Below are 12,886 nucleotides of genomic sequence, written 5' to 3'. Positions count from 1 at the left end.
GATTGCTTGAGCCCAGGAGTTTGAGATCAGCCTGGGCAACATAGCAAGACCCCAACTCTAAAAAAAAAAAGTTAAACATAGAATTACCCTATGGCCCAATTACCATGCATAACAACTCCACTCCTAGGTATGTACTCAAAGGATTGAAAGCTAGTGTTCAAACAAGTACATGTACATGTGTGTTCATAGCAGCACTATTCACAGTAGCCAAAAGGTGGAAACAGCCCACATGTTCCACAGTGGAAAAATGAAACAAACTGGGGCATAAACATAGGATGGAAAAGTATTTCAACCATAAAATGGAATACGTGCTACAACACTGTCGAGCCTCAGAAACACAATGCTAAGTGAAAAAGCCAGACGCTAAAAGTCCTATATTGTGCGATTCGATGTATAAGAAATATCTGGAACAGGCAAATCATACAGATGGAATACAGATTGGTGGCTACCAAGGACAGGGTCTGGGGTGACTTTCGGCTTGATGAAAATGTTTTGGAATTAGAAGGTGATAATGGTTATATGGCATTGTGAATGTACTAAATGCCACTGAATTGTCTGCTTTAAAATGCTTAATTTTATGTAATGTACATTTTGCCTTGATTTTTAAAAAGTGCTGTCCAGGTGTGGTGGCTCATGCCTGCAATCCCAGCACTTTGGGAGTCCGTGGCAGGAGGATAGCTTAAGGCCAGGAGTTTGAGACAAGCCTGGGCAACATAGCAAGACTTTGCTTATAAAAGAGGGATTTTTTTGTTTGTTTGTTTGTTTTTTACCTTTTTTTTTTTCGAGACAAGGTCTTGCTCTGTTGCCCAGACTGGAGTGCAGTAATATGAACACAGCTTATTGCAGCCTCAACCTCCTGGGCTCCAGTGATCCTTCTTCCTCAGCCTCCTGAGTAGCTGGGACCACAGGCACGCACCACCACACCCAGGTAATTTTCTTTATTTTTTGTAGAGATGGGGGTCTCATTTTACTGCCCGGACTGGCCTCAAGGGATCCTCCTGCTTCTCAAAGTGCTGGGATTACAGGTGTGAGCCACCACACCAAGCCAAAAAAGTTTTTAATAAAAGCTTCCATAACAGAATTTTCATTGGAAACTCTCATCTTTCATGTGAGAATGCCTTTATTTTATACTCTACATTTTTATTTGAGACATCATTTAGAAACTCTAAAATCCACAAATATTAAGTGTACAGCTCAATTATTTTAACATATTCTTTTTTCATTTTTTAAAATTTTATTTCCTGTAACATTGGAGTTACAATGAATTTTTAAAGCAAATTCCAGACACTATAGTTCATCCATAAATATTTCAGTGTAGACAAACATTTTATTTATATATTTATTTAATCTTATTTTATTCTTTGAGTGGCAGGGTCTTGCTCTGTCACGCAGGCTGGAGTGCAGTGGCACAGTCATAGTTCACTGCCGCCTCTAACTCTTGGGCTTAAATGATCCTCCTGCCTCAGCCTTCAGAGGAGCTGGGACTACAGGCATGCACCACCATGCCTGGAAGGTTTTTACACACGAATAGTCCTGTTGCATCACCATCACCACCCTCCAAGATAAAGGACATTTCCTCACTAGAGAAAACTTCCAGTCTCCCCAGGTGACAAATCCGCCTTGCCAAGGTAACCACTATTCTGAATTTGGTCATCGTTTAGTAGTTTTTCCTGTTCTTAAACTTCGTTAATGAAATCACACTGCATGGATTCCTCTGTGCCCAGCTTTTTTCGTTGACTACTGTTTTTGAGATTCGTTCATGTTGTTTCCATATCAGCTGCTCATCCTTCTTTTCCTGTTGTGAGTTCTTTCAGTGTTTGCACGCAGCAGTTTCTTCTCTCCACAGTCCTGCTAATAGACGTCTGGGTTGCCATCAGTGTTTAGGTCATGTGAACAAATCTGCAACAGATACTACTGTGCAAGTCTTTTGGGGAATATAGGTACTTGTTTATCTTGGGTCTATGCTTGGTAGAATCTGTTGGCTGCGGTGTAGGGATAAATTCAACTTTATTGGAAACTGTCAAACATGTTTCTAAAGTGGTCATGCCATTTTTCAATCCCGTGAGCAATGTAGGAGAGTGCTAGTTGCTGCACCTCTTTGCCGATATTTGGTAGTGCCATCTTTTTCATTTCAGTCATGCTACTCATGTGTCATGGCCTCTTCTTGAGGTTTGCTGACTTGTAGGAGTTCTTTATATATTCTGGATACATGTACTTCAACGTGTATTGCAAATATTTTCCACCAGACTGTGGCTTGGTTTGTAATTTTCTTTTTTTGTTTTCTTTTTCTTTTTTAGAGATGGGGTCTTGCTCTGTTTCCCAGGCTGGTTTCAAACTTCTGGCCTCAAGCATTCCTCCCACCTCAGCCTCCCAAGGCGTTGGGATGACAGTCGTGAGCCATTGCACCTGGCCAGCTTTTAATTTTCTTAGTAGTGTCTTTTGATGGGAAAAAGTTTTGGATTTTGATAAAGTCCGATTTATTTTTATATTAATCTTTTGGTTTCACACATAGGGTCTTTTATATTCTGTTTATAAAGATTTGCCTATTGTACGTTTACAAAGATAATTTTTAACATTTATTCTAGAAGCGTTTTGAATTTAATTTTTATATTTAGGCATAAGATCCATCTGAAATTAATTTTTGCATATGGTGTGAGGAAAAGGCCAAGTTTGAGCCAGCTGGTGGCGGTGTCACACTTGCTGTGATTCCATGCGTGGCCCCCGCTGGGCTTGTGGTGCTGTCCATGGCCCTCTCCTGAGCACCGCCGCTGCAGATGAGCATTGTAGTCTAGCAGTCAGAGCCAGCACGGGCGCTCTGGAGCCTTTGCATTTCCACTCGTGTTTGGAGTCAGCCCCCTCATTTCTACAAAATGCCTGCTAAAGTTTCGAATAATCCATTGTTTTCCATGGCTCTTGGTCCTGTTCCCTGAGACATCCTTTCTTCTGCATTTGTCTCCTTGGCTACTTCTTAAGCAGGCTTTGAAAAATGTTCGTTCTATCTATTTGTCATGATGTCAGGATGTCTTAAGTTACAGGACTTACATACTCAGCTTTAAGTTTTGTTTGCTTTGAGCAAGTTAGATGGATGTTTTGGCCATTATAATGTGAAAACTCCTATTTCTTTGTAGTATTTCCCCAATTTGTGTGTCTATGAAAATTGTAAATACATGCAATATCTGTATCTCTTTTCAAATAAAATTCTTTATTTTATTTTTAAAAATTGAGCTAGGGCCTTACTATGTTGCCCAGGCCCAGGTCTCGAACTGCTGGGCTCAAGTGATCCACCTGCCTTGGCCTCCCAAAGTGCTGGGATTACAGGCATGAGCCACCACGCCCGGCTCTACTGCTCCATTTTAATGCCAAGGAATAAGTGTTCTGGCAGCGCAAATTGGTCCATGCAAGGTAATGTGGATACAGTCAGGTTCAGCCAAAAATGTTTTGCATTTTTATGCTTCTTTCCTGCCAGCCCTAAGGAAGTCAGTGTTGCCTGAATGCTTTAATAAAACACATCCCTGTTTAAATGTATGCAACTGAGCCAGGTGCAGTGGTTCAAGCCTGTAATCCCAGCACTTTGTGAGGCTGAGGTAGGAGGATTGCTTGAGGCCAGGAGTTTGAGACCAGTCTGGACAACATAGTGAGACCCCATCCCTACAAAAAAGGAAATAAAATAAAATAATTAGCCAGGCATGGAGGTGCATACCTGTAGTCCCAGCTACTTGGGAGGCTGAGGCAGGAGGATGGTTTGAGTTCAGGAGGTCCAGGCTGCAGTGAGCCATAATCACACCACTGCACTCCAGCCTGTAACAGAGCAAGACCCTGTCTCAAAGAAAAAAAAGGTATGTAACCAGAGCAGGACCCTGTCTCAAGGAAAAAAAAAAAAAAGGTGTGTAACTGAAAAATAAATTTTTAAAAGGTCTTTAATATGTATTGCATTTGAGCAACTTTCTCAGACTTTCTTGAGGGCTTAGTGGCCTTTTGAGACTGTGAACATCTTGTAGCTCAGACTGGCAACAGTTTTACAAGTGCAGATCTCAGATTCCTATGTCTTCTCCTGACATCCTCGATGTGCCACCACTTTTTTTGAGGTAACACTTCCTAAATGCCATCGCCGCCTTTTTGGGTGTGTTAGACTGTTGAGGGATAGCACCCCGAGGGTACTTACAGTCACTGTCATCCAGCAGAGGATGTCTACTGGGCACTTTCTTAATTCTTCCCAGGACTTAGCACAGGTGCCAACAGCCACACCCTCAGCGGATCTTTATTCTGAGCCATGTCTTGCTTGATTTTCTCTTTGCCCCTCGGCTTTATCTTGAGAATATTTTGCTAGCTAGAAAGACTTGCGAACAGACGCAGTTTAATTTTCCAACCCAGAAAACCGCAGCCCCTGTCTTACAGGGGTCAGCAAACTGCAGATGAGGAATCAGATCCACTCCATTGCTTGGTTCTGTGTTGTCTGTGAGCTTAGGATGGTTTTTACACTTTTGTTTTTAAAAACTTATTTTATATTTTGAGACAAAGTCTTAGGGTAGAGTGCAGTGCGGTGATCATAGCTCACTGCAGCCTCAAACTCCCAGGCTCAAGCAATCCTCCCATCAGCCTCCTGAGTAGCTGGGACTATAGGCGTGTGCCACCACACCCGGCTAATTTTTATATTTTTTGTAGAGATGGGGGTCTCACTATGTTGCCCAGGCTGGTCTCAAACTCCTGGGCTCAAGCAATCCCCCTGCTTCAGTCTTCCAAAACGCTGGGGTTACAGGTGAGCTAGTGTACCCAGCCTACACTTTTAAATGGTTGGGGAGAAAAAAAACCCAAAAGAGGAATATTTCATAAAACATGAAAATTATTTAAAACTCAAAATTCAGTGTCCCTACATTTTCTTCAAGTGTATACATGCCCGTTTATTTACATATTGTCTGTGGCTGTTTCCATTCCACAACAGGAGAGTGGAGCAGTGGCTGCAGAGCTGAGATGGCCTGCAGAGCCTACAGTGTCTACTTTTTGGTCTCTTACAGAGGTTTCTCACCGCTTCTTCACTGTGTGTCCTCTATAGTTGTTTGAAAATTGGCATCTTCTCTTTCGAGTTCCTCTCTTTTCTGTAGTGCCTTATCCTCAGCTGGAACTAGCCACTTGGCTTTCGTCATTCAGCCTGGAAGTCACCTTGCAAAGTCTCTCAAGTTCATTAAATATATTTTGTACCTTCCATGTCTCCATCAGCAACAGTTTGTGCCACTTTATCCCCCAAGCCGCCATCTTCCCAACCTCCTATATCAGTTTTCCCTTCATTTTTCCAGATTCTACTGTGAGTGCTGCTAGCCACCAGCTTCCAAAACCAAGACCACGTTTTTGGTATTTTAGTGAAGCCTCTAATTCCTAGATACCATTTCTGTATCATTTTATCTATTGCCACAAGAATGCTGCATTATAAAGAGTGAGCAGCCCTGGTTCACCCAGCAACGGCCTTTTACTGAGCTCAGGCAGTTGTGGGTCGGTGATGTAACCTGTGGGTTCTTCTGGTTGGGCTGAGCTTCTCCCATCGGGCTGCTGGCTGGCCTGGGATAGCCTGAGCTGGGGGGCTGGACTCTGCCCCATGCAACTGTCTCCATCCAGCAGGCTGGCCTGGCTGCACCCCTCAGCAGTGGTGAAGATTCAAGACAGTGAGAAACAAGCACCTTTCCAAGCCCCTGCTTAAATCCCGTTGACCAAACCACGTCCGTGGCAAAATTCAGATCCAAGGACTGGTGAAATGTGACACCGCACCTCGATGAGAGGAAACGCAAGACATATGGCAGAGGGCACCCATGTGGGAAAGGTGGGGAAGGGAACCCACTAGTGCAGTTCATTTACCCTGAACTTGTATTTTACTACTCAGCAGTACGAACACTTTAAATAGCGTAACTCCATTTTCTTCTTTAACCCCTTATTGTTCTGTATTTTTCTTCTATACATTATATTGGCATGAATGCTGCTTTAAATCCAGTAATCCTTGACCACATTTTTCACTAGTCTTTCATTTTTAACCACAACCAGGAAGGGGTTGACCCAATGCCCAAATTCACCCAAAACCAGGACCACCCACCTCCCAGTAACAGCCCTCAATCTCCAGCTCCATCTCACAAATGTGTGCATCCTCCTCCTCTCTGCCAGGGCATGTGGGCAGGCAGTTGTCTTAGTCCATTTGTGTTGCTGTAAAGGAATACCTGAGGCTGGGTAGTTTCTAGAAAAGAGGTTTGTTTGGCTCAGGGTTCTGTAGGCTGTACAGGAAGCATGGTGCCGGCATCTGCTTCAGGGCCTCAGGCTGCTTCCACTCATGGGGAATGGGAAGGGACCACATGGCCAGAGGGGAGGGGAGTTTCCAGGCTCCTTTTAACAACCAGCTCTCTCTGTTGGAAGCTAATAGAATGAGAACTCACTCCCCCCACCTCCACAGCACTGATCTATTCGTGAGGGATGCGCCTCCCAGGACCCAAATGCCTCCCATTAGGCCCACCTCGAACATTTGGAGTTGAATTTTAATGTGGGATTTGGAGAGGACAAACATCCCAACTATAGCAGCAGGGCAGATGAATGGTGCCTGCAGGTCCATCTATGATCTATAGGCCCAAGTTATATCCATGCTTCAAGGTACTCTCATTCCAGGAAAGCTTTCCCAAATTCAGCTCTGCCCTCTCTGTCTTCTTAGACACTGAATGCCATGTCATATGTCTGGTGTCTGTCCATCTCTGTTTGTTTGGGGCACAGAATTGGACTCATTCTAATTCTCAGATCAAAAAAAAATTTACTCTACATTGGTTCCTGCATGGTGCTCTTTCAGTGTTTGCTTGCTTATAATAATATGGACACCAATCCAACAGGGAAACTAGAGCATTGACAATAACGTATCTGCTTTTGTGGCCCTGCCCCATCTGGCCTTCCCCCTCTCCTCCTCTGAGGGAACTTCCTTTTTTTTTGATGGAGTTTCACTCTTGTTGCTCAGGCTGGAGTGCAATGGCGTGATCTCCGGCTCACCGCAACCTCCACCTCCCGGGTTCTAGCGATTCTCCTGCCTTAGCCTCCTGAGTAGCTGGGATTACAGGCATGTGCTACCACACCTAATTTTGTATTTTTAGTAGAGACGAGGTTTCTCCATGTTGGTCAGGGTGGTCTCGAACTCCCAGCCTCAGGTGGTCCACCTGCCTCGGCCTCCCAAAGTGCTGGGACTACAGGCATGAGCCACCATGCCCGGCCTCTGAAGGAACTTCTTACCATGCATCTTTGACAGACAAGTCATGGTAAGTATATCCATGGATTCCCAGGCCTTTGCAGAGAATCCGTTGCCCTCAGGAACAACAGCCCACAGATTGGAAAGCTCCAACCTTGATCAAAGTAGCAGTAGACTTCACCGTCTATAATGAGGACCGGCCTTTATATTTTCCTAACACCCTGAGACGGACACTAGGAATAGCCTTGCTCTTTCTATGAGACATGTGTAGCCTTCTCTTGGCAGAATTAGTAAAAAAGCCATCCATACATAATGTAGCACAGGGCTCCAGGATGCATAAATGAGCCACAGGCCTCAAGACTTGGTTTACGGTGCCCCAGTCAAGGCCAGAAAACCAAACATAACTGAAAAGTAGCTCTCATATTTATTTGGGTCACTTAGATGATACTACATGATATCCAATTCCACAACAACACATATTTCCTCTTTCATTTTCCCTCCTCTCCCATTCTCCCACACCCAACAAATCTTTGAACACACATACACACACAAAAACAAAAAACAAAAACCAGCCGGGCGTGGTGGCTCACGCCTGTAATCCCAGCACTTTGGGAGGCTGAGATGGGTGAATCACCTGAGGTCAGGAGTTCGAGACCAACCTGACCAACATGGAGAAACCCCGTCTCTACTAAAAATACAAAATTAGCCAGGTGTGGTGGTGCATGCCTGTAATCCCAGCTACTCGGGAGTCTGAGGCAGGAGAATCGCTTGAACCTGGGAGGCAGAGGTTGCAGTGAGCCAAGATCACACCATTGCATTGCACTCCAGCCTGGGCAATAAGAGTGAAACTCCATCTAAAAAAAAAATATCAAATGAACAAAAAACCAACCAAGCACAGTGGCTCAGGCCTGTAATCCCAGCACTTTGGGAGGCCGAGGCAGGTGGATCACCTGAGGTCAGGAGTTCAAGACCAGACTGGCCAACAAGGTGAAACCCTATCTCTACTAAAAATATAAAAACTAGCCGGGTGTGGTGGTGCGCTCCTGTAATCCCAGCTACTCGGGAGGTGGAGGTTGCAGTGAGCCAAGATTGTACCAATGCACTCCAGCCTGGGCGACAGAGTGAGACCCTGTCTCAAAACAACAGTAACAACAACAACAAAACAAACAAAAAAACCTCTGTGTTACTTTCAACTCCCCAGACTGTTCTGTCCTGATTTGACTCTTCATGGAACACTCTCTTACTCTGTCTGACATCTTTTGTTTTAACTTTTATAATCGTTTCTTTTTTGATATAAATATTCAGGAAACCAAACACAGGATTGGGGTTAGGGCTAGGGGTTAGGCTTAGGGTTAGTGTTCCTTCAATATGTGGTGGGGATCCTCCCCAGTGAGACCTGGGCTCCTCCCCATCTGTGGTCAGGACTTCATTCATGGGTCATCGGGGTTACTCTCTGTCTGTGGTCAAGGCTTCCTCCCCTACCCTCCATGAGTGGTGAGGTTTTCTCCCTGTGAGTGGGCAAAGCTTCTCCCTACATGTGGTGGGGCTCCTTCCTCTGAGTGGTCAGGGTTCCTCTCTATGTGCGGTGAGACTCCTCCCTGTGTGGGGTCAGGACTCCTACCTGTGTGGTGGGACTCCTCCCTATGTGTGGTCAGTGCTCCTTCCGGTTTGTGGTGGAGCTCCTCCCTATGTGTGGTGGGGCTCCTCTCTACGTGTGGTGGGGCTCCTCCCTATGTGTGGTCAAAACTCCTCCCTATGTGTAGTGGGGCTCTTCCTTATGTGTGGTGGGGCTCCTCTCTACGTGTGGTGGGGCTCCTCCCTATGTGTGGTCAAAACTCCTCCCTATGTGTAGTGGGGCTCTTCCTTATGTGTGGTGGGGCTCCTCCCTACGTGTGGTGGGGCTCCTCCTCATTTGGTGGGGCTCCTCCCTCTGAGTGTTCAGGGTTCCTCCCTGTGTATGGTGGGACTCCTCACCATGTGCAGTGGGGCTCCTCCCTATGTGTGGTCAGGACTCCTCCCTATGTGTGGTCAGGATTCCTCCCTATGTGGGTGGGGCTTCTCCCTATGTACGGTCAGGGCTCCTCCCTATGTGTGGTGGGACTCCTCCCTATGTGTGGTCAGGACTCCTCCCTTTGTGTGGTCAGGACTCCTCCCTGTGTAGTGGGGCTCCTCCCTATGTGTGGTGGGGCTCCTCTCTATGTGTGGTGGGGCTCTTCCCTATGTGTGGTGGAGCTCCTCCCTGTTTAGTGGGGTGCCTCCCTATGTGTGGTCAGGACTCCTCCCTATGTGTGGTGGGGCTCCTCCCTATGTGTGGTGGAGCTCCTCCCTGTGTGTGGTGGGACTCCTCCCTATGTGTAGTGGGGCTCTTCCCTATGTGTGGTGGGTCTCCTCCCTATGTATAGTGGAGCTCCTCCCTATGTGTGGTCAGGACTCCTCCCTATGTGTGGTCAGGACTCCTCCCTATGTGTGGTGGGACTCATCCCTATGTGTCATCAGGGCTCCTTCCTATGTGTAGTGGGGCTTCTCTCCATGGGCTATCCCCTTGGTGTCCACTGTGGGGCAGGGATCCCCCCACCCCACCCGAGGCAGGTGCTGCCCCCTCACGGGAGCCCTCCTCCCACAGGTGAGACCTCAGATGAGCTGCAGGAGGTGCAGCTCCCGCTGATCCCGGAGCCCTGGTGCCACCTGCTCTACGGACACATGTCCTACATCATGCCCGACATGCTGTGTGCTGGGGACATCCTGAACGTTAAGACCGTGTGTGAGGTGTGCCCCTCCTCGTCCATGAGACAGAGGTCACGGGTGCCCTGTGCCTGTGGACCCCAGGGGACCCCACTCTGGCCTCCCACTGACTAGCAGGAGCCCTGCAGCCGTGCCCCGAGCTGAGCAGGGCGATGTATGACAATATGTGAACGCCACATGCCCGCAGCAGGCCTCCCCTGCAGCTCTGGGCTGTGTTGCAGCCGGTAGGGAGGCTGGGTAAGAGAGGGGCACTGGCCCCTTCCAGCAGGGTCTGCACAGCCACCCCCTTGCACCCTGGGAGACAGGTGCAGGAGGCGGCAGGCCTGGGACTCCCAGTTCACAAAAAACTCCCTCTTCCTTTCTAGGGCGACTCCGGGGGCCCACTTGTCTGTGAATTCAACCGCAGTTGGTTGCAGATTGGAATTGTGAGCTGGGGCCGAGGCTGCTCCAACCCTCTGTACCCTGGAGTGTATGCCAGTGTTTCCTATTTCTCAAAATGGATATGTTATAACATAGAAATCACGCCCACTCCTGCTCAGCCAGCCCCTGCTCTCTCTCCAGCTCTGGGGGCCACTCTCAGCGTCCTTGTGGCCATGCTGGCTGGCTGGTCAGTGCTGTGAGGTCAGGATACCCACTCTAGCATTCTCACGGCTACACACCCTGCCCCAGCCCAGCTGCCTCCAGACCCCTAAGCATCTCCTGTCCTGGTCTCTCTGAAGCAGGCAAGGGCCACCTATCCCGGGGGTGGATGCTGAGTCCAGGAGGTGATGAGCAAGTGTACAAAAGAAAAAAGGGAAGGGGGAGAGGGGCTGGTCAGGGAGAACCCAGCTTGGGCAGAGTGCACCTGAGATTTGATAAGATCATTAAATATTTACAAAGCAAGCCTCTGAGATCACCTGTGTGGCTCCTTCCGCCCCTGCCGGAGTCGTTGTCCTCTTCCATGCACAGAAAGGAGGGACTATCACCCCTCCTGAGGCTCTCAAGAAAGGAGAAGCACAGGCCGAATCAGCTCTTTCCAGAAACAGCGGGGCGATGACACAGACACACTCCTCTGAATCTGTGGGATGTGGTCAAAGCCCAGGCCCAAGGAAAGGTCATTGCTTACATGCCTACACCTGTGCATATAAAACAGCTGCAGACATTTAAACATCCAATTGCAAAAAAAAAAAAAAAAAAAGTGTGTGTTGGGGGGGTAACCTGAGCTGAAAGTAGACACAAGGAAGGAACAAACATGATAGAAGCATGAAGGAGCCCCAAGTCAGAAAAGCACCGAAAACTCGTATTTCAAAAGTCTGCTCCTTGGAAAATATCAAACAGTGGACAGGGGTTGGGGAGATCACTAACTTACTCAAGATAGGAGATGAGAACAAAAATACACAAAATGAGAAATGACAAGTGAAAATGATCCACCAACTGAGACAAGGTAAGAAACCACAGGAGAGAGTGTACAACTCTATATAAATAAATTTAAATGAAAAGCAACACTTTTTAGGAAAAAAAGTTTACTAAAACTAATCCCAGTAGAGAGGTTTTAGGTTGGGCACTGTGGCTTATGCCTGTAATCCCAGCACTTTGGGAGGTCAAGGCAGGAGGATCACTTGAGCTCAGGAGTTCAAGGCCAGCCTGGGCAACATAGCAAGACCCCTGTCTGAAAAAATGAGCCGGGCATGGTGGCGCACACTTGTAATCCCAGTTACTCTGGAGGCTGAGGTGGGAGGATCGCTTGAACCCTTGAGGTTGAGGCTGCAAATATGATCGTGCCACTTCACTCCAGGCTGGACCACACAGTGAGACCCCGTCTCAAAAAAAAAAAGAGAGCCAGAGAAGTTTTATTAAATAGACCAAATTTTTGTAGAAGAAATTGAGACATTTAAGAAAGAATATCCCCCCTGCCCCGGTAAAAGTTTTTGGGGAGTCAAAAGCTATATATGGATTTTTTACTGCATGGGGGGGTACCAGTAACCCCAACATTGTTCAAGGGTCAACTGGACTTTCTTTTACAATTTTAAATAGTTGCCCTAGAGTTCACAATAAAGAATTACAACTAATCTATGTCCACTTTCAAAAAACACTACCATTTCCCAGGTAATATCTCATCTACTGATGAGACATCAATAGCATTCTTCATTTCTGTTACAGTGGTTTTGATTTCTAGCATTTCTTTTTGTTTGGTTGGTTTTCAGCTTCACATTTTATTTTTATTTTCATAGATTTAGGGGTGCAAGTGCAGTTTTGTTACATGGATATATTGCATAGTGCTGAAGTCTAGGCTTTTAATGTAACCATCACCCAAATAGTGAACATTATGCCCATTAGGTAATTTCTGCTTCCTCATCCCCGTCCCACCCTCCCACCTCTCTGAGTCTCCAATATCTATTATCTGCTCTCTATATCTATGTGTACACATTATTTAGCTCCCACTTATAAGTAAGAACATATGCTAATTGACTGTTTCTGAGTTGTTTCATGTAGCGTAATGGCCTCCGGTTCCATCCACGTAGCTGCAAAAGACATGATTTCATTCTTTTTTATGGCTGAGTAGTATTCCATGACATATATGTACATTTTCTCTATCCAACCATCTGTTGATGGACACTCAGGTTGATTTCCTGTCTTCAGCATTTCTTTTTATTCTTTGAGTTTCATTGCTCTGCTTTCAATGCCCCTCTGTTCTTCTATGTGGCCCAGTTTTCCCATTTCAGCCCTTAGTATATTAATCCTAATACTTCAGATTCCCAGTCCAATAATTCCAAAATGTCTGCCATATCTGAGTTTTGTTCTGATGCTTGGTCTCTTCAGGCTGTGTGGGGTTTTTGTTTTGCTTATTTTGCCTTTTAGCATGCCTTGTAACTTTTTGTTGAAAGCTAGACATGATGTATTAAGTCAGAGGATCTGAGGTAAACTGGCCATTGGTGTGAGGTTTATCTGACTAGCAATTAGGCTGTT

General features: G+C 46.4%; 1 protein-coding gene across 1 annotated transcript in view; it reads left to right on the top strand.

Annotated features, from left to right (window-relative positions):
- PRSS38 (serine protease 38) overlaps positions 1-10,768 on the top strand; it is a 30,325-nt gene extending 19,557 nt beyond the window's left edge. The window contains exons 4-5 of the mRNA XM_024237605.2: positions 9,822-9,964; positions 10,306-10,768. Of these exons, the coding sequence (XP_024093373.2) occupies positions 9,822-9,964; positions 10,306-10,560 (398 nt within the window). The 3' untranslated portion in view covers positions 10,561-10,768. The remainder of the gene's footprint in view (positions 1-9,821; positions 9,965-10,305) is intronic.
- The last annotated feature ends 2,118 nt before the right edge of the window (positions 10,769-12,886 follow it).

The sequence above is a fragment of the Pongo abelii genome, chromosome 1 (assembly GCF_028885655.2).
Source record: "Pongo abelii isolate AG06213 chromosome 1, NHGRI_mPonAbe1-v2.0_pri, whole genome shotgun sequence".
Lineage (NCBI taxonomy): Eukaryota > Metazoa > Chordata > Mammalia > Primates > Hominidae > Pongo > Pongo abelii.
This window is presented reverse-complemented; position numbering and strand designations above follow the sequence as displayed.